The 22,691-nt window shown below is 34.0% G+C and overlaps 2 protein-coding genes and 1 long non-coding RNA gene across 3 annotated transcripts; 1 reads left to right on the top strand and 2 right to left on the bottom strand.

The window, feature by feature from the left end:
- Positions 1–3,419: 3,419 nt before the first annotated feature.
- LOC122585424 lies at positions 3,420–4,915 on the bottom strand. Its single transcript, XR_006321704.1, has 2 exons — positions 4,369–4,915; positions 3,420–3,821 (listed from the first exon to the last, which is right to left on the bottom strand). It is a non-coding gene; the product is annotated as an uncharacterized LOC122585424 (long non-coding RNA).
- A 235-nt stretch (positions 4,916–5,150) lies between these two features.
- LOC122585423 (glucosamine inositolphosphorylceramide transferase 1) lies at positions 5,151–10,593 on the bottom strand. The gene is made up of 4 exons (XM_043757556.1): positions 10,217–10,593; positions 7,794–7,916; positions 7,115–7,282; positions 5,151–6,897 (listed from the first exon to the last, which is right to left on the bottom strand). Exons 1-4 carry the CDS (start codon positions 10,523–10,525, stop codon positions 5,311–5,313), a joined length of 2,187 nt encoding a protein of 728 aa, XP_043613491.1. The 5' UTR covers positions 10,526–10,593; the 3' UTR covers positions 5,151–5,310.
- A 3,360-nt stretch (positions 10,594–13,953) lies between these two features.
- LOC122590334 (serine/threonine-protein phosphatase 7 long form homolog) lies at positions 13,954–15,586 on the top strand. The gene is made up of 4 exons (XM_043762641.1): positions 13,954–14,116; positions 14,224–14,927; positions 15,028–15,459; positions 15,554–15,586. Exons 1-4 carry the CDS (start codon positions 13,954–13,956, stop codon positions 15,584–15,586), a joined length of 1,332 nt encoding a protein of 443 aa, XP_043618576.1.
- The last annotated feature ends 7,105 nt before the right edge of the window (positions 15,587–22,691 follow it).

Genomic DNA, 22,691 nt, shown 5'->3' with positions numbered 1-22,691 from the left:
AGAGGTTCTTAAAATAACTTTTCACTATATATATAGATATATATATATAGGGGAGCCTTATTTTGAGAACCCATTTTTTTGTAAGAATTCCTAATATTTATATTGGATCACATGTTTTTTTGTTCATTCACATGTGAAACGTTATAAAAATATCCGTTGCAGAATTTTTTTTTTCAAAACCTTACATATAGCCGTTTGTCACATGTGAACAGAAAATGTGAACAAATTCATTCACAAGTTCATAAAAAACTACTTTGAAGGTTTCATAAAAAAGTTTCTTCTACAATATACCTTTTTATAAAATTTCACATGTGAATAAACAAAAAAAAAAAACATGTGAACAAATATATTATCTAAGAGTTCTCATGGTTCTTACAAAAAAATGGTTCTTAAAATAAGAAAACTATATATATATATATATATATAGAGAGAGAGAGAGAGAGAGAGAGGAAAAGGTTCAAATGAAAACCATTTGAATTGAAAAAACCATAAGAACCTTTTAATTATAACTTGGTGTTCATATGTGGATAGTCTATGTGAACAAATTCATGCACATATGAACATGTCAAGTTATAACTAATATTACCCAAGGTTGTAAAACTCCCCCGAGTCAGCCGAGTTTCCAAAATAAACTCCTGACTCCCCACCTCGTCGAGTCGAGTCTGAGTCACAAGTTCTCCAACTTTGATGCGGACAAGATGATGATGAAGTGTGATCTTATCAATTAATCTAACGTTTAATTTTCAAGTTTGAATTATTATGTTAATGTTTTTAAACAATTATATTTAAATTTGAAGTTTGAAATATATTTTTAAAGTTTTATTACATATATATATTCAAAAATACTTATGTTTCCATATAAAATTACAATCCAAGTTCTCCCCGAGTCGAGTCCGATTCTCCAAAAACTCCTGACTCACCCCCTCACCTAGACGAGTCCGAGTCACGAGTTCCCCAACCTTGATATTACCTATGTTTATATATGAATGGTTCTCAAAAGAACCTACGTGAACGAATATGTTCACATATACCTATCGCATATGAACATCAAGTTATAATATAATGGTTCTCATGATTATTCTAATTTAAATGGTTCTTAATTGAACCTTATCCTATATATATATATATATATATATATATTTATATATTTATATTAATTTTATTACATATTTAACATTTACTTATTAAATCAATTATATTTAAACAAAAGAAAAATTATTAAAATGGTTAAAAATGAAGGTCTATATTTAGATTTAGATACATATAGATATTGAGGTCTGGTATTGTAAAGGAAATATTAAAATAAAACAAATAAAATAAGATCTTGACCCTTAGATCATAGTTAAATTGATGAACGAAGATTCACGAAGCAATTGATGCGCGATAATTTTCATAATGCACGGTGATCTTTAGTGAAGGGAAACATATTATTTTATTTGTTTTACTTTAATACTTATTTTATTTTACCTAAAATTTATAGATATTTTTTATCTATTTGGTCAAACATTTCTTATTATCTAACTTGTTTGGTAAGAAATGAAATTATCAAATAATATCATGTCATGTATCATACATATATTGTTTCCAAAACATTTGACCATTTTTTTTTATTTTAAACAGCAAACATATGAGCAAATTTAATCCTTATCATGATTTAAACCAAATTTAATCAACAATTTTTTTCTTTGATTATTTATTTACGAGTATTAGCTTTACCACCATTCTTGTATTTTTTTCATCACCCCAATACTTGTCTCTGTTTTTTATTTTATTGCTCCTATTGATGGCATCACCAAATTTCTTGCTTAGTGTATAACAGTCAACATCCCTTAATGCTATTATATTATCTTGCGCTGTTTTGGATCTATACTTCTGATGTAAACTCCTATCTATAAAAAAATCAAAATAATGATCAAATATGTAGATTCACAACACCCATATCAGATTTAACAAAAATTATGAGAATTAACACATTTTATAAACATTACCATCAATTCTTTCAACTATTTTACTATTATTAAATTCAACAGGAGAATCCCAAAAACATATAAAAGAAAAAGAGGTTGGAATTTTTACTACTATCAATGAAAAAGGTTAAGTTTCCTGGAATGTAACTATCTTTGACCGAATGTCTATAGTAGGAAAAAACTAAAATTATGTGTATTGTGTGTAAGCAACTTGAAAAAATGTTTATTGTATGTAAGAAAACATACGTGACAACCATATACAGGTGCCACTTGTCAGATTTTAATTGGTTGAAACGAAATTCTTACATACAATAAACATTATTTCAAAGTTGTTTACATACAATACACACAACTTTAGTTATTTCCTACTATAGACAATCGTTCAAAGTTTCTTACATTCGAGGAAACTAATCTCATATTTTTATTGATGTGAATGTACTTTATAGATGATCCAATGCATGATGAAGAGATTTTCCGTTCGAGATATCGTATGTCGAAGTCTTTGTTTCCGGCCGTCGAGGATCTCACTGCAAGATTTACATGGTTTCGGGATGGAGTGAATGCGGCAGGTACAAGAGGGTTGCCAATTCAAAAGTGCACGTGTGCTCTATGTGTGCTCGCAACTAGCGTACGGCAACATTGTTGGGTAAATCAAGCAAACAAGAGTAAACATGATAAAGGTAGTCTAAAGTCACTGCTTTATTTTATAAAGTAGAAACCAAATGTTTACAGTGATAAAGACTTTTCGACGAGTGAGTTTTGGAAAGTAAACAAACAATGCTTTAAATAATAAACTAATGAAACTAACTTCTCTAAAAAGACTCCACTAAACTTAATACACGGTCATATCTTCCAACGTCTTTGAAGCACGTTTTATTCCCCTAAAGTGTCGGTCAAACTTGCAACATGAATAACCACATCATCCTACATACTCCCCCTGATGTGGATATTTCTCATCAGCTTCATGCATACCAACTAGTCTTCATTTCAGCATACTTTAACCTTGGCAAAGGCTTCGTGAGAATGTCAGCTTTCTGCTTCTTACCACTAACATGTTCCACTTGAATCAATCCTTGATCAACACATTCTCGAATGAAATGGTATATTGTGTCTATATGCTTACTTCGACCATGAAAAACCGGGTTCCTCAATGGAGCTGCCACTATTGTTTTTTACGGATTTTTGACCCTAATACCTCAACGGTGTAAGGAGGTTAAAATATACTGACCTTATCTCTACCTAGGTAGATATGCTGCTTCCAGATTTTATCTAAATAGTAGAAAAGGACCTCCGGCTTTTGCATGGTAGATGAGGATCGAACCTTTGACTCGGGAGGCTAGAGTTATACCACTGATCCAAACCATGTTGTAGCAAGAGAGACCTGATTAGCCCAGCAAGCACAGACGGCAACTACACATGCTTTTTTCCTGATTTTGTCTGACAAACATACAATTCAACCAAACTCAACCAATTAAGAGGACGACAACTCTTAGTATTGACATATACCAGAATCGGTTACATGCCATTTAAATAACGACATGTTTTCTATAGAATTGAAACCATTCTAACTCTTCAAACACAACCTTACATACATGTATTACCTTAACCAACACCAACATTGCATCGTAAGTAATAATAAGTATCTCTAAAGTCTAAACATAATAATAAATAATAAATCACCATTTATTATAATAATGAGGTCCTTTTCTTTGATGCTCTTTCAGACCCGAGTAAGAGTATGTTTTGAATGCGGCATCAAACAGATTCATTATGTCTTGGTCAAAACTCTGTCACATATTTTGTCCTTCATGTTGGCCATGGTGTTAAGCTACATTTGCAAAACCTCCTAACGCTCTGTCGAAATTCAACTTGATAAGTTAATCTAGTTTCTAGCTTCAAGCAATTGTTATTGCAAGGACTGTACATATAATGTAAGATTGTAAGTTATGTTTGTATAAAGACTAAAAACTGCTAATTGATAATCATAATGAATGTAAAACACAAATCCAAAAAACATTTAGTGTGTCATAACCTAAGCCAACTAATCATTCTGGTAAGAAATTAGGACAGCTAACTAATGGTTCAAACAAAAATTATACACATGATAATAATTTGTATCGCCGAATTTGGGCATTTTCTTTGTCAAATTTCAGGCTAGGAGAACTCTTCGATCTCTCTAACAAACTATCTGGTGAACGATAAACATATTATATAACTAAGATACTAGATAATGTTACAACCCTATGACTAGAAATACTTTGACCGAAAATGATGAGTAAAGTGATATACATAATACTTTAACTGAATATTCATATATAAAGAAAGCAAGCTATACAATAGGAAGGCACATGGCAAAATGGGCCAATATTGCAGTAAAAACTAGCTAAATATAAAACCATACCAAATTGCATCAATAGTGAGCCTTGAACAAATAGCTCTGTTTGAATTTTTCATCTTGATTGAAACCACCTGATTACATAGCCGAGTTCTTTCGACAACATCCTTTTGCGAAGCCTCCTTGTCAAATACTCAGCCATGCATGGCTGTACAATTGTAATTCTAAATGATGTGAGTTAAATCCAGAAAAGCTCCCTAAAACATAATGTAAACATTATTGTACTCAGCATGATATTGTAATAATCAGTCAAGAAATAGACGAATCTTGAACATGTATAGTGAACATAGATCGAGAGGTGATTACAACCTCATTATTCTATAAGCATTCTATAACAGCTTTCGGCTCACTTCATTTTTAGCTTATAATTTTTTTTTTGATAAAGAATAGAATATCAGTGGGTTACTAGTGTATTAAGATATAAAAAAAAAAAAATAGCAACTAAACTATGTCAATCATCAACACAATAATTCTTCAACAAAGTTGTAGAGCCTCCTAAAACTCCACCAAACGCAATATGCTATGAAATTTAAGATACAAGTTAAATCGTACAGAATAGTTGTCAAAAGTAAATCGGTAACGGAAATGGCAAAATAGATAATAAGCATTCGACTGCCAAAGAGATACCTCATACCTGGTGCAGTGGGATGGGTTCAACTGCAAAAGAGAAATGTGTAATTGACGAGCATTAGCATGCGTAATCTATACAAATTGATAGTTGCTATTTGTTGGAACATTCAATTACGATGAAAGAATCTGAAAACTCATGGTAGATGATGAAGTTTGTATGGAAACTAAAATGATTATATATTTTATTCCCTACCATCTTTGATGTACAAAAATACATTCCAAAAATTTTGCATCATATTTGACAACAAAACCAACACTATGGCAGGCAGCACTTTCATCATCCAATCCAGATGTTATACACTTATATATACAGTAATTCTACAGATCCCAGCCATCCTTCCTACGTCTGAACTCAACTTTCCGATCAGTTAATCCTCCATATAACGTCGTAAACTTTTCTAAGCACTTGCTTCGCACTTGATAATGTGCTTGTGTATTCCCACTAATTGCTACACCTGAAAACTTTGATGTATCGATTGCCCAAGCCGGTTTTATATACTCCACTGTCGGCCCAGTAGGTGTGGCATTTGCATATAGGAAGTTCATTAGAACATCTTCACAGTTAAAAACCTCGTCCACTGTTTTCCGCCCTAACTCTGCTTCGTCACTCCAATACCTCTTAAACGCCACGTCATGATCAATAAACACTGCCCCGGTCAAAATCATGTTATAACCGTTGTGTTTACGAGCGTGTTTCTCAGGCCGATACTGCAATGGTGATGGTCCAGTAACGAGCCGAGGATAAAACCCGACTAGCCGCTCGGGATTCTCCCTCCAAGTTTTAAATCCACGCTCAAGATCGTCACAGTTCATCATGATATCATCGTCCAACTCAAGAATTGCTTTGGTCTTTATCAATGGGTCCGGCCTGAATCGGTTGTTCAACGAGTTTTGCTCCTCGACCCGGATCCTGACTGGAACGGCCGAGTCAAATTCCTTTGGATCAGGCGGCTTCCCTTTGTTCCAAACAACCAGTATTTCACGGACTGAAGCGCATTGAGAGTAATGGTTTACATACATTTTCAAGTTCCATATTCGAGCATCGTATGTCATTGCTAATAACGTAAACTGAGAATAAAGACCATCGACAGGATACGGTTTTTCTGCACCATTTCCTCCATATATGTATCCAAATCCAACACATAATATCACAACTGATACTATCAAAAAGAACGATAAAACAAATTTACCCATGTAGGTGTCTGGGTTAATATTCAAGCGTAATCTCATTTTCAACCTATCCAAAGCTAACAAAACATCATTTCTCTTCTTTATATTGTGTTTGAGAGGAAGAAAGCACTTGACAAACCCGAGTAGCCAACACACAAGGAAAACAATTAAACCACCAACCAAAAACAAACCACACCCAACCATGCGCCGGCTTGTTACATCTCCAAAGAGAGTCCTATCACCATCTGCAACGGCAACCCACTGCCCGGTCCTTAACCGTTGAACATCAAGGTGATGCGACCGAGCCCCATTCCATGCGTTCTTACCTTTTTTCGGGTGTTCAATTCCAAAATCAACTTCTACTTCTTTGTAATTGTAAGACTGAAGAACTTCAATTTTGAACACGCGGACACGTTCATTATCGTGAGCTAACCGATAAAGATTCCCATTGTAAACGAAGGGTCTGCCTCCATTACGAGGTGCTGAAATGGGGTTTTTGTTGTGTGGAGTCCATGGGCCGTATGGTGAACTACTATACCAGATTTCGAGATCTTCGTAGGCTAGCCCATTATCATAAGAACCAAAAATCCAATACATTTCTTTGTGTTGTATGATAAATGTATCAACTAGAGGACGCTCCAAGATGATCTTTTCAAGTTTCCACTTTAATGGAAACTCTATTGCCCGGTAAAGACGAACGTCCCCTTTTCCTCTCCCATCAGGCATCATGTATATCTATAATGAATATGTTTAATAACATAGAAAATATTAGAAATATATCAGTAGTAAGACATTGACTATTTACAGTGTTAATACATATATAAGAATACATTTATACAGAAGTATCAAATATGACTGTACGTACAAGTGTATAAGTTTATGTTGAACTACTAAATAGAAAACACAAACTAATAACTAAAATATGATACAAGAATTCACTTTAGAAACTTACTTGATGATTGTAGTTGAACACGTACGGATGTGAAAGATGCCAGTCTTTATCTAAAGCTACTCCTAATTGTTCCCAGGTGACACCATTATCCATGCTTCTTGCAACCCCAATATCTCCTTGCATTGTAACTGGATTCTTGCTTTCGAAAAACATGTAAAGAATATCATCCTGAAAGAAAGTTAAATGCAAAGCTTTCACATGTTATTCATAAAAACCACAACAATTTTATTAGTGCAAGAAGAAAATGAGACTGAAGCAGTCATAAGTTGCAAGTATCCGAATGACTATCTGTTCAGCTGTATGGATGGAGGATTAATATATCTTCTTATGGTTGTATGTAGTTCATGTTAACCTATTTAACAGTCAAACGCCTATGAAAAGTAACACAAGGTCAAATGCCTATGAGAATTAACATGAACTATTAATATTGTTCTATACACACTACAAACTAAGAAATAGTTTCCTAAATCATCTGCAAGTTTAGAAATGTTGATGACTTGATGTGACGCTGACATAGCAAAACTGATGAAGGAAATAAGAGGTTATAATTGGAAGATGCCTAACATGCTTAAAGATCATTTTATAGCAGCTAGCATAGCAAACAATCCATAGGTGAAGCAAAATTCAATGAATTTGATCAGCATTAATTTGCTATAACAAAAGATGACAAAGAAATTACCTTAACATAAAGAAAAGGATCAGCAACATAATTACTTGGGAACCCAGAATCCGTAACTGAAGCACATGTCAAAATTGGGTTTGCGACGGGCCATGCTGCACTTCTATTGACCCATATATTCATCTGCAAATTTAAGCCATAACTCACTTAATTTAGTCGAAACTCCACGATAAAGTTGAAATCTTTTTCAAATTTTAACAAAGAATTCATATAAAAAGTCATAGAACAGTAGCACCACTAGTACACCACATTGTATATCACAAAACTAAGCAAAAAGAAAACAAATTTCAACTATATTAATACATAAAAAAAAAAAACATTTAGTTGGAGCAACTACATACATAATAATACACTTATACCACACTCCTGGTCTTTCGATGCTAATGGCTTAGATTTTTAGCTTGTTTGTTCTAAGCGACAAGAGTAGCTTATGTGGCTTATTTTTTCGTTTATAAGTTTATTAAATATGAAATTATGGTTATCAGGAGTCCATCAACCAAAAGGTTCTGTGATCAAGTATCACGGTATCTAGACAAACGTGTAAAATAAGCTTATTAGCCAGAAGATATGACACAAAAACTTGACTCATTAAAAATAAGCCAAAAAGAATAAGCGATAAGCTTCATAAATAAGCAAGGCCAAATTTTTATCATATATGTATATAAGAAACAAGTGCTCCATATAATTATAAATCTTATAACAATTGTGAAACAAAAAGTGTATGACCAATATCACAACTTAATAAATACGAAAGCTAAAAAAGTAACCTATGAAAAGTAACTCCATATAATTATCAATTCCAGTTTACCTTTTTTTTTCCAACTTTAGTTAAATAAAAACAGAAACAAAAAGTGTATGACCAATATAACAATTTAATCAATACGAAAGCTAAAGAAAAAAATATGAAAATTAACTCCATATTAATATTGATTCCAGTTTACTTTTATTTTCAACTTTAGTTACATAAAAAGAGAAACAAAAAGTGTATAGTATATAATTTGAAAAAATTAATACGAAAGCTAATGAAAAAAACATATGAAAATTAACTTCATATAAATATTGATTCAAGTTTACCTTTTTTTTTCAACTTTAGTTAAATAAAAATACATACCCTGTTTTAGTAATCCCATAGCATTTTTTGCCGTATGTTTTTCTTATTTTTTTTTACGATTGAGAATATGTGAGGAGTTTTTCTAGGTGAGATATATATATATATACGAGAGTAAGTACCCGCGCGTTGCGGCGGTGAGATGGTGGGGGTGATAGCTAGGTCAGAGAGTGTGATAGTCAAATGCCTCTGGCCTCCGCCCTCGGATTTAAAAATTCGTCGAAAGTATATCGAATGACATCTCTAATGAAAGAGCATGAAATTTTAAGAACACTCATACAATTTTTATAATTTATCGACGTATGATTTTTGAGATAAAAGATTTTGAATGAATTGGAGAAATTAATGATTTATGGAGGATAGTAGAAAAAAGATGATTGGTTGAGATTTGAGGAGAGAGAAAGGGTATTATGGTTATTTTAGATAAATATAGGATAAATGAGAGGGGTATTTTGGGGATGTACTTAAAATCAATATTGAAAATTTCAACTCAATGTTGAAAATCTGGAAGGAATCTGCTTTATAATATAGTATAGATATAAAGATTTTTTTTTCTAGGTGATATATATATTTTTTTTTTTTATTACAGGCCAGCCATTTTTTATTATATAGGAAGGAGATTAGGGATGCCGAGTGTATCCCAACCTCCTCTTTTATAGATAGATAAAAGTCAAGCAAAAATCAAATTTTATTTGATTAATTTAATTCCCAAAAGAAAAAAAGTTCATGACCCACTCCAGGCATAGGATCCCACATTATTTCCATTTTTAACAAATTAGTTAAAGCATTCAAAACAACAAACCATAAACATAGTACATATATGGTAAAAAAAAAAATTGTTTTCTTTAGCTATCTGTAGTACATAAACACAGACACAGTACATATTTCACAAAATTAAGCAATAAAAAAAAAACTTTTTTCTTTAGCTATCTGTAAGTCCCAGAATAAAAATTCAAACTTTCTAAAATATATATCCTAGAACAGTAATACCCACTTCATATATCACAAATTCCAGTTGAAAAATACCATATATCTTTGATTATTTACAACAACCACAATAAAAATCAAAACTTTTTCAAAAAACTAATTAAGAATATCATAAAACAGTAACACCCATCTCCAATATCCAAAAAACCTATAATATATATAGATTTTTTAATAATTTACTACGCATAAAAGCATTGTGCATGACAAATTGACAATAACCACCCTTGAGAGTTTTTGAATCAATGTAAATTCTAAAAATTAAAAAAAATTGCATAGAAACTAACATATAAATTTAAATTAAATAAAAATAATAAAAATAAAAACTTACATGTTCAATGGGTTTAAGAGAAAAAGGTGAATCCCCATAATAAACTCCAATTCCCCATGAACCTTCATTATCTTCTTGACAACCAATCAAATTCTTATTATTATTATTATTATTATTATGATTATAATTATAATTATAATTATTTAAATTAGGATTACTAAATAAATAAAAAATATAAAAAACCCCAACTGAGCTACATAATAAAAACGAAACAAATAGATAATGCACGCCACCGCCATTATCATGCACGCGCCACCGCGCTTTCTCCGACGCGCCGCCGACGTTTCCAACCACCGGACTCGAACCCATCTCGGCGCCGACGATTACAAACTATCAATGACCCAGATATGTAAAGATATATGATAATTTCATAATATATACAAATCTTGAAAAAACAAAAAAAAGAGAGGGGGGGGGGGGGGGGGGGGTTTAAAATGCTGTAAAAAAATTAATATTAATATGAAATTGATAGATTTGAAAATAGAGTGGGTGGTGGTGAATTTATTTGAAGAGAAATTCCTAAAAATGGTGGTGAACCAAAAGGTGGCAAAGACACTCGGTGGTCATATAAGTGATAACGTGACGTGCTTGTATATTTGTATTTGCATTGATATTTATCTTTTATATTTTCTACTATATCTACATTTAAGCATGTTACTCGGTTAAGTTAATACTCTCGATCCCACTAAATATGTTTTGTTTTATATTTTTAAAATCTTTCTTTATTAACTTTAACTTTAAATATTTTTACGTATATTATATAATACTTAATGAAAATTACACAAGATAAAAACACATCTAAATCTAAATCTTAATGAATGTATATAACTTTATTATATAACACAAAAAAGATTATTTAAAGTCAAAATTGATAAAAACAAAAAACAAAACTTTAAAAATATATAACAAGACACACAGACTGAAGAAGTACTTTTTTTTTTACGGATTATATATGACACTTAATAAAGACTTTCGACCTCACAATAAGTAAAGAACTAAAGATCAAAACTTTATCTCTAGCTTATTTAACCACTTAATTGTATGGATAATATAATGTCAAGATTTAATCATTGATATATACATATTTAGGATAGTTTAAGAAATAGTATTAAATTTGGTGTAATTAATGATTTTCTAAACTTGTAATTTAATGGGAAAAAAAACTAACACAATATTAACGCAATGCGATAGCAGCGACTACTAGTAGTGATGGCGAATTTCGATGGTGATGGTAGCGACGAGCGGTAAAAGTAATTGATACAAAATATTAGTCGAGATATTTTAAAATATAATGAATTCATTGTGAAATTAAATCATCAAAGGTATATTTGGTAAATTGTTTATCCCAAAAATGTAATTTTTTAAACGACTATTAGCAAATATTAATAAATATTTAAATTGTACCTATGATGTTAAATATCACAAATAAAAAAGTTATGCTAAAGTGATAAACATTTTACAAACATGGTAACTTATAAAATGGTCCAATCAAGTAAGAGATAGAAAAAAGATAAAATACGATTTGATTGGTGAAAGTTACATTTGTAAAGATTTGTTTGTAAACTTAGAATTACTCCAAATAAAAACCTTTTAATTTCACTGTTTAATATATAGCAATTATAATCATCATCTTCACGATATGTTAAAAGTTCGCCCTCTAGGCTCTAGTAACTCCAATAGGTAGCTGTTGTCTGGTTGATATGTAACGGCCCAAATATCATGTGTTTGATAATGTGATATAGCGACATGTGTCGTGATATATCAACTATTTGCCGCATACTAAATGAACTTGACGAAAAGGTGTATATATGTGGGTTACAAATGTTATCCTTTTGAATATCTTTTTATTTTTATGATTTTTACTTTTATTATTAAATTTTTTTAACGACAAATTTAGGCTTAGTGACATGTATCTTCATATACTCAACTCTAATTTCAGAGGAAACCTGTTTGGGGTGAGATTTTCAGATCTAAGATCATGGGGGATCAAGATCATAACTGCTATTCATGACTAAACTTTGTACTTCAGGATCATAAATATGAAAAATGAGAAAGGTCATTAAATATGCTTAAGACCCTAAAATATGTATAAAATCCTTAAATATGGCCAAAATATGTTTAAAATCCTAAAATATGCTTAAAATATGCTTAGGATCCTAAAATGTGCTTAAGATCCTAAGATGTGTTCAGATAGTTAACATATGGTCAGGATATTAAGATATGGGTCAAGATCCGAAATATGTCCAGGATCACGAGCTATGAGATTACTAACGGTTATTTATTTTATCTTAGTAATATAGGAACGTGCAAAAGTGTTTTCTTGCATCCAAAGTCGGAGTTAGTTGCTGGAAAACGTGTGAAAATGGTCCTTTAACGTTCAAGAGCCAAGTCTTCAAGTCAAGTGAAGAATCTGCCAAGAACCCGGATTTTTAGGATAGTTAGTTGTACTTTTTCCCTATAAAAGGGGCAAGTGATCAATAGGTTGAACAATTCGGTTCTACCACAGAAAAAACACACACATCTTCTCTCTAAAACTCCAAAAAACCTTTGTAAACACTCAGAATTCATTCACACCAAAATTCAACCCTAAATTCATCACTTAGATCGATCACTTCCGCCCTCGTATTGTAATTATCATGAAATAATAATAAAACAACAAAGGCAGGAGCAATTGCTTCCTCCCGAGGTTTTTATGCCTGCAATCCAGATGGATTAAGGGTTTTTCCTCGTAAAAATGCTCTTTGTTCATGCCCTTTACTTTTTATTTGTCCTAGTTTGCATTTACGAAAGGTTTTTTAGTAGTTTATTTAGGGTTCGTAGTCTAGATCTTGAGTCTTTATTGCTTTAATCTTCGTTGTTTTTGTCATATCTCCTTTAAAACGTCTTTTTAGGTCTTTGTTAAAGGTTTCCTTATCAAAAATCTTTTCGTACTATTTTCATTAGCAAAAACCTTTATTTTAGGATCCTAGTTTTAATTTTCAGTACTTCATTATTATCTTCAACAATTTTCTTAGTTTCTCAAACTAATTATTTCTCAAAGGCTTTCATAAAACTCTTTTTAATAAAAACTCTTAGTTTTAATTATTATATTTAAGAAAACTTTACTTTTACTTGAAGATCCTTAAACACTAGAAAAATTTTTCGAAACGGACTTATTTCAAGGGTGTTTTGTCAAACAAGTTTTGGAAAAAAAAAATTTATCAAACAAGTCAAACCGGTATTTGAAATACCGGATTCAAAATTCCCGGTCAAATCCGGTATTTGAAATACCGGTTTCAAAAAGGAAGTTTGAATCCGGTATTTCAAATACCGGACTCGAAAGATGATGTGACAAGAGACAGTGCAGACGTGACAGAGACAGACGCACAGAGACAGACAGAGACAGAGACAGACAGACGTGCAGGAGAAAGTGACAAACATAGTACAATGAATCCGGTAATGGAAAAACCGGATTCAACCAAACCCTAACACGTGTCAAATGGAGGTGAAACTCTAGTTGATATGATGTGACCTTGGTTCAGAGCTGCAGGAAAATGGCAGTAGGTGACTATGAATCCGGTATTTCCAAAACCGGTTTGAAGTTGAGACAAAAAAAAGCCCATGCAAAGTAGCAGACTATGTATTGTATATATACATGCATATTTTCCTCATAGATGATCACGCAAAAACATATATTTTTCATAAACAAGCAACAAGCAACAAACAATTTATCAAAGCAGTATTTTCATAAACAAAAAATGGCCTCTATCAATGTTAGCTGTGTTCCCAGAAACCCAGAGTTGTTGTGGCTACAAGCTGCAGATGAACACCGGTCATACATCATCTCGCATGACCGTGCCCTCACAAAAGAGCCACGTTGCAGAAGAGGTGATGGAGGGCTTAACAGACTAATGCAAGATGGTGTGGCCGACGAGGTTGTACGTTATATCAGGAGTGCTGGGTTTTACGAACTCTTCCAGTCATATACATGCCAACTTGATCATTCTTTGATCATCGCGTTGGCTGAGCATGGCGTCCTGAAACCAACACGTTTCACTTTCCTATCGGTGAAGCGACTGTCACCTTGCAAGATGTGCAGGTGATATGGGGTTTACCCATACAGGGACCACCGGTGTGTGGTAAGTGGGTTACAAAGACCCGAAATGTTGAGTATTGGAAGAATTTGTGTCAGGAGTATCTGGGTATTTACCCGGAAGATGACGACTTGCGCAAAGGTCGGATGAAGTTTAATCGGTTGGCGGGTACGATTACTTTTGAACATTGGGACCCGAATGATGACGAGCGTTGCCAACAAATGGCTAGACGGGTTATTCTAGCTCTTATTGGTTCGCAGCTTTTTCCTGATTCTAACAGCTATGATGTTAGTCTTAACTATTTGCCGTTTCTGGGAGACCTGAGCATAGCGGGTCGAAGGAGCTGGGGTTCAGCGACCCTTTGTTGTTTGTATAGGAATTTGTCTAAGGGGACTTGGCCTACTAGACAAGGCATTGATGGACCCTTGTTGTTGTTGCAGTACTGGGCGTGGGAAAGATTTCCACGCATTGCCCCACGAGTCACGCCATTCAAACCGGATGACGGAGAAGAAGAAGAGGTGTATGAATACGGAAGCTGTTTAGCAAACAAGTGGTGTGGAGACCACTCAAATCGTGATACACCGGGACACTGTAAAATTTCGTTTCGTTCTTTTTTCAATGCGCTAACACCTGACCAGGTAATAATTAATATGTTTTAATACGTTTTAAGTTATATTTACTTATTAATCTCTAAGTTATAATATGTTAATATCTTTGAATACTTTTTAATTAATGCAGTTCGAATGGACTCCGTATAACAACTTCATCAACATACTCCCCGCGAGTTGCAAGACTGGGCGAAGCATATGGAGATACATGGGCCCCTTGATTTGTTGGGAGGAAGTGGAGTTCCATCTAGCAGATAGAGTTGCTAGACAGTTCGGCTTGATACAAGCCATTCCTGATAATGATGCTTTGGTGGCCCCAGCACAACATAAGACCCTCATCAAAATGCGAAAAGCGAGGGTCGATTACTGTGAAGTACATGCCGACTATATCGACCAGTGGAACAACCGGGCGCAGCGGATCCACCAGGGAGACCGAGGGGCCACCTGTGCACCAGGGTATATGCAGTGGTATTTGGAGCGTACTGTCTTAACAGTCGGTAAGCCCGGTCAGCAACAGCCTCCAAGCCAGTACCCTCAATGGGGCGTTACCCAACAGTTTTATGTAAGTGTTTTTTTGTTAAATAAACCTTAATATTATTAAATATTTATTTGTTACTAATATTTAAATATTTATTTTTCTTGTAATTCTTTGTTAGGTTTGTGTTAATAACTATCTGTATATTTTATAAATAAATATATTTTTTTTAATAATATTGGTTAATTGAATTATTAAAAAAAAAAGCACCTTTAACTGAAACCGTAAACTTAAATAAACATAATACATATTTGAAATAAAAGATAAATTGAATACGTAAACTTAAATAAACATAATACATATTTGAAATACTACATAAACTTTTTAACTGAAACCGTCTTCAGCTTCCAATTTGTAAATTGTTGCCAAGTCGATTTTTTTGTTAACCAACTTTAACATTTTCTCAAGTTCAGATGTTATTTCGTCGATACTTGGTAATTCCGTCTCAAGATAATCCTTATGCATTTCTTCACTTATAATCATTCCGATGCCCTTTTTGCTTATTTCTTTTATTTTCTTCTTATGTTCGAGCTTCCTTTGTTCCATAAGCAGCTTACAGTCATTAATTTTCAAGTAAAGTTCATACTCGTCACTTATATCTTCTTTACATTGCACTTTCAATGCATGAAATGTTACCGTAGGAGGTGATGATGGGTCAGATGACGATGAAGAAGCCATAACTTACAAATCGTTATGGGTTTTTAGATGTCGGATATATATGTTACAAATGCTTAAACACCTGAGTTATATATATATACTATATTTAGAACCGGGATTTGGAATACCGGTTTCGAAATTGATGCATGCGACCACTGTAGCCAGTCAACAGACCTGTCACATCACCTGAAGACAACAGGCTTAATCAATGTTGCTTTTTGAATCCGATTTTTCAAAAACCGGATACTGCAGGTTTCTGTCAGGTTGATATGATCGTGAATAGGGGTAATGGGTACTAAGTTCGAAACCGGTATTTCAAAAACCGGTTTCAAAATAAATGACCAAAAAAATACAAGGATGACATAAAAACAAACATAGTTTTTAATGATGGTTAAGATTTTGGCTTATATCCCAATTAAATAGTTTTTTTTAATTAGCAACCATTATTTTCAATTTTTACGTATGTATATATTTTTTAATGTTTGTTTTATGTATTGTTATGTTTACTTTGTATTTTAATCAAAACACACTTTTATTCATAATTTAAAAATACATAGAACATATTAACGACAAACATACAACATAATAATACATAGAACACATTATTTCATCATCTCATGGACTCCTTTGGCCGTCATGATGAAGTTGTTGAATGTGTAAACCGCATTAGCAAGTTGGTCAATAGCAATTTGAATTTTCTCGTACTTCCCCTGCAAATAAGTAACATATTGACACTCAAGCTCAGTACAATGCCCAGTTTGTATATAACGGATTTCTTCAGCACACCATTTCTTTTTCGCTGCCAGTTTGAGACCAATTTCAACAATTTCCTCTTTGGACTTTTGGTGGTCGAGGATATCAGCCATGATACTGTCATTCACTTGATCGACAGTCATTGGTGGTTTTGGTTACATGATCGAAAGACATTGGATGAGGAAGCCATTTAAGATGTATAAGATTTTGAGAGTTTGTAAGAAATATCTGATAAGGAGCCAATATTTATAGCTAAAATATTTACACAATTAGTCCCTGTAACATTTTATTACCTCAAATTCAAAAGATGTACAGTTTTGGTCCCTTAATCCAAGCTATAAATACAAACTCATAGACAGTTCATTTGCACGACGACAAATTTTCAATTATTTTACAAATTCAAACACTCTTGCTAACAAAATAGCCTCCTCATCATCAAACAAGAATGTACAACGACCTCGTCTGACCGAAGAAGAGATGAAATCAAGAATCATTGCTGATGTCAAAGAGGATACTCTCCTACAAACTGAACTCTCTAACCAAATGCGTTATCTACGGGAGAAAGGGCGACAATGCGAGCATCGCCTTGAGGCACTACAAGCACCAGGCCGTAAGCTCTCGAAGCACGAAGAGACGTATTCGTTGGTTTTGCAGGATGAGATCAAGAAGATAAAGAGGGTAGTGGATGACGTTTTTGACGCTGGTCACACGTTGGGTGACCAGTGCACCTGGGCTGAATCGTTTCATGACAACTGCGGGGAAGGCAAAAGTACTTGGGAAGTCAAATGCCCGCAACACGACAAGTGGTGGGCAAACGAAAAAGCTTACCGCGGCTGGGGAAAAATGTCAAGCAAAGATGCAGACTAATTTGTGTTGTATTTTAGTTTAAGTACTATGTTTTTTATATTTTGTGTTGTAACGTTATCAATAAAATGTGTTTTTATTTCATGTTGGAACCAATTAAAAACAGATAACCAATTAAAAACAGATTAGGAATTCAGGAAAAAACAAACCTAAATTTCAAATTCATCAATACAAAGAGAAATTTTAATTTCAGGTAAAACAAACAAAAAAAACATTTTAATTGAGGTTGAAATTACATGGCATGACATATTCAAATTTTAGGGCATGTCTTCCTGTTATGGCCCAATTGACCGCAAATACCACATCTAGCTTGTTGTCTTGAGGTTGAAGATCTGCTCGTAGAACTCTCATCCATCTCATTCCGGTACCGTCTGGTGCGTCTCCTACCCCTTTGCGTGACCAGTTTTTCAGGGTCTCCCTGAATCTGCCAATCTACCGGCGCCCAGTAATTCACCTCTCGAAGGGGAGAAAGTGCAGCATTATACTGATTTATCCATGTCCTAGTTGTGTACCTTTTACTTGGAAGATTAGCAGCTCTCTCTTGTCTATACCCGCAAACAGCAATGGCATGAGAACATGGAAACCTTTGATGCTGCCAAGCTCCACAAGAGCATTTTTTCCTATTCTCCCCCATGACAACATTGTATGTGTACTCGCCTTCTACATTTCTTTGGTTTGTTCTGACCGTGTAATTACCTGTTCGTTCATCAAACACTTCCACTCTATGGCTTGTTGACGCTCGTTCACGCATCTGATAAACCTGCCACATTTTGCGAGCTAGTGGTGGGTTCCAGCTACTTGCCTTCCGGTATTGGCTGACAAAATGGTCTCTTGTCCAAGTAAAAGTGCTCTCAATTAAAGCTCTAATAGGTAGCATTCGAGCCTTACCAAGGATATTGTTTTGGCACTCGGAAATGTTTGTCGTTAAGTTACCCCAACGACGAAGCGCCGAGTCGTGCCTTAGAGTCCACTTGTCCAAACCAATGTTCCTCAAATACGGCCAAACAACATCATCTTCACCTTTGATTGTGTTTATCGCCCAAGTATACTTGGATGATTGGGAGGTGGAACCGATAACCCAAGCCAGATTCTTGATTCTCCTGTTCTTGAAGTGCGAGTTGACGTTGCTACAAATGTGCCTCAAACAATACCGATGATGCCACCCATCAATTTGGCTCACTGCATTAAGAATGCCTTGGTGACGGTCTGAAATGATACACAAATCTCCTTGCCTCTGCGACCCGACATGCTCTTCAAAGAGATTTAGAAACCATCCCCAACTTTCATTAGACTCTTCATCAACCAAGCCATAAGCGACCGGCAATAGTTGTCCATTGGCGTTCTTTGTCACTACAGTTAGCAACTTACCTTTGTAGCTGCCTTTCAAATGAGTGCCATCGACAAAGATCACCGGAATACAACGTTGGAATGCCCTAATTGCCGGTCCAAATGCCCAAAATACATACTTGAATGTATGTATATGGCTTGAACTGGTTGGAGAATGGAGCCATTCCACAACAGTGTCTGGGTTAGCACGTTGTAATTCAGCAACATACTTGGGCAGTGCATCAAAGTTACTCGGCCAAGTTCCATACAACCTTTCAATTGCCAACCTTCTTGCATTCCACGCCTTGGCGTAGCTCACATCAACATTGAACGTTGTTTTTACTTGGGCCTGGATCTGTCTAACTTTTAAAGTTAAATCCTCCCGCACTTGTGACAAAATTTCAGAAGCAATCATACTTGCTGTCATACAACGATTGTTATTAGATATCACTTTTCCATAACAATTGTGACTCTCCACCCACTTTGTGATCTGAAACAATCTTAATCTGTTTTTGTTAGATCCAGCTACAAGCCACCTACACGGGACCCGGTCCAAAACACCACGATAATTCTTCCCCCTGGTCATGCACTGTGCTTTCCAAAACGTTGGCCTTGTATTCATAACAATAAGTTCCCTGTTTTCTCTTATGTTCCAAAGCCTAACAGCGTGTATAAGCTCCGCCTTGCTCTGAAAAAACATTCCTTTTTCTATCACATTTCTATCTGGCGACCAAAATTTCACATCTTCTTGAACTTCATTGAATGGCATTAGACGATCTTCATTATCATCTTCAAGATTAACAAGTTCTTCATGCTCCAAAGGACCTTGTGCATGAGCCCCTTCTTCTTCTTCATCTCCAGATACATCCCCATCAATGCTATATGTGTCGATGGTATTATCACTTGTATAAGGTGTCTCGTCGCTTGATCCACCAACCATTGGGTCAATTTCATGATCTTGAACATGTTCATCGTCTTCATCGTCATTGTCTTCATCATCGTCATTGTCATTGCCTGCATCATCTTCGTTATCTTCTGGTTCGTTACTTCCTTGGAAATAACATTGGCTTTGATTCAAGCTTAACAACTGGTTTGTAAAAGTAGGCTCGAACATCACTTCAAATTGCGCTTCACCGAGATGATAAATCATTGCCAAAGTATTATCATCCGTAATTAAGTTCCTAAAAGGAACACCCTTAAATTCATACCACAAATATAATTGCAGTTTGAACTGTTGTTTTGAAACACCAAAACAACTGTAAATTATATCACAGATTTGTGAATAAGTCATCATGTGGAAAATGGGAAAACTTCTTCTTTTTGATGGATTTGTATTTTGAAGGATTCCATTTATGAATGATACTTGATCATCCCATACTAACTGAACTACAATGGGTTTGAATGATGAAGAAGAAGCCATTTGTTTTGAAAGTGTTTGAAATGTTATCTGAAAATGTTTGTTTTTTTTTTAAAGTGTTTGAAATGTTATCTGAAAATGTTTGTTAATGTTATCTGAAGAAGCCATCACATACTATATATATACAACAAAAATCTAATTAAGTTAACCTAGCATATTAGGGTTTCACCACGACATGACACGTATTAGGGTTTCATCGAAACCGGTTTTTCAAATACCGGTTTCGATAAACGTGCATTTGACCACTGTACTACCGTACCACTATTCACTCTGTCTGCTCTGTCTTGCCACTATCTCTTGTCACATCATCTTTCGAGTCCGGTATTTGAAATACCGGATTCAAACTTCCCTTTTTGAAACCGGTATTTCAAATACCGGATTTGACCGGGAATTTTGAATCCGGTATTTCAAATACCGGATTTGACCGGGAATTTTGAATCCGGTATTTCAAATACCGGTTTGACTTGTTTGATAAAAAAAATTTTTCCAAAACTTGTTTGACAAAACACCCTTGAAATAAGTCCGTTTCGAAAAATTTTTCTAAACACCAAACCTCACTTACAAATCTTTGGTTCTTGAGTTGTCAAAAATCCTTTCTAAAACTATCTTATTTAATTTTTGACCGAAACAAAACCCATTATGGGAAAACCCGTGTCTCCATTCCTGAGAACATTTTTGCTCACACCATGATTTAAACCTAAGATCTCACAGTCTCAGGCTCCACTATTATTTAGACGGATTTTGATTATATATACGAATCATTAAGTATCTTTTTATAGAAAATAGTATTAGATTTTAAAGATTTTAAGAGTTATTGTATATATTTTAAAAAATAATGGATATAAAGGGATTTTGATTATATATACGAATCATTAAGTATCTTTTTATAAGAATCATTAGTTAACAAGCATTTAATGAACCAAATTATTTCCTTATTAATTAAAAATTATATTTAATGTGTATTAAATCAACCTAACAATTTCTATTTTTAAATGATTAGTTAATACATATTTTCATATTTTAGGAAAGTTGAACTTCATTAAATGTTTCTTAACTAGTGCACTAGGGGCACTAGTTAGCAAATCCCATATGTAAAAACTAAAAATGTAATATGCGTATTTCTAATACTCCATCCGTCCCATATTAAATGTCTAATTTTGACTTGTCAAGTCTTTTACTTTCAATTTTGACCGTAAATATTTTTGTTTGTATCATATAACACTTCATATAAATTATATGAACGGATTGAGTTTTAAGTATACTTTTTATTTATATAACTTTAATCAACTACTATATAATACAAACAAAAATATTCATGATCAAAGTTGTAAGCAGAAGACTTAACAAGTCAAAATTAGACATTTAATATAAAATGGAGGGAGTAATAAATATAAAGTGCATTTTTATAAAGATAATGTCAACGAAAACCTTGAATATTGTATATTTATCACAGAGGGTTGGATAAGCCAATGACACCATTTGGGGGAGAAATAACTACTAACTTACGGAGAAAAAAAGCCATCACCACTTAGGTAGGGACATAGGGTGGTGGAGCCTTTGGCTTTTTGGAGAAAAATAATGAAGTATTATGGGGTTTCTAAATTAGAGTAAGAGTAGTGTGGATTTGTTGTTAAAAAATTTTTAAAAAAAAATCCCAAACTTACAGAGGAAAAGATGATATATAGTATAATGTAAAAAAAAAAAAAAATTCTAAATATATATACTCTTTTAATAAGCAAACTACCCTACCTCTCTTTTAACACCTCTATCTTTAAAATGTCTTTTATGCCCTCTTAATTTATACTACCATATTTTTTCTCCATCACGCTCATTACACACACATACGTTCATCCGATTTTCGGTATTCTCTCCCTCCCCCCTTCTCTGATTTTCTCCCCCCATAAACACCATCCACCACCGCCCAAAATACCACCATCCACCACCGCCCAAAATACCACCATCCACCGCCGCAATCCACCTTCTATGTACGCTATCCCCCCATAAACACCATCCACCACCGGCCCAAAAACCACCATCAAACCACCATCTACTGCCGCCGGCTTATTTTTTTTCTTTTTCATCGCCGCCGCCCCACAAACCACCATCAAACCACCAACTTTTTTTCTTATTCCCCGCTGCATCGCACGGATACAACGCTAGTATACTAAAAATACAACTAACCTAACAATTAATGACTAATCAGAGTTCTCAATTTTTTTAAATGAAATTAATTAAGCACCCC

Source organism: Erigeron canadensis, chromosome 1 (genome assembly GCF_010389155.1).
Source record: "Erigeron canadensis isolate Cc75 chromosome 1, C_canadensis_v1, whole genome shotgun sequence".
NCBI lineage: Eukaryota > Viridiplantae > Streptophyta > Magnoliopsida > Asterales > Asteraceae > Erigeron > Erigeron canadensis.
The sequence above is the reverse complement of the archived record's forward strand: the minus strand, read 5'-3'. Positions and strand labels throughout refer to the sequence as shown.

What these genes read in the sequence shown, in the direction of transcription:
- LOC122590334 (XM_043762641.1), top strand. Translation starts at nt 13,954, where the DNA reads ATGGCCTCTATCAATGTTAGCTGTGTTCCCAGAAACCCAGAGTTGTTG. An exon ending in TAACAGACTAATGCAAGATG is followed by an intron (nt 14,117 to 14,223) that starts GTGTGGCCGACG and finishes GCGTTGGCTGAG; the next exon opens with CATGGCGTCCTGAAACCAAC. An exon ending in ATGCGCTAACACCTGACCAG is followed by an intron (nt 14,928 to 15,027) that starts GTAATAATTAAT and finishes TAATTAATGCAG; the next exon opens with TTCGAATGGACTCCGTATAA.
- LOC122585423 (XM_043757556.1), bottom strand. Translation starts at nt 10,525, where the DNA reads ATGGGTTCGAGTCCGGTGGTTGGAAACGTCGGCGGCGCGTCGGAGAAA. An exon ending in CTCTTAAACCCATTGAACAT is followed by an intron (nt 7,917 to 10,216) that starts GTAAGTTTTTAT and finishes TTAAATTTGCAG; the next exon opens with ATGAATATATGGGTCAATAG. An exon ending in ATCCTTTTCTTTATGTTAAG is followed by an intron (nt 7,283 to 7,793) that starts GTAATTTCTTTG and finishes ACTTTCTTTCAG; the next exon opens with GATGATATTCTTTACATGTT.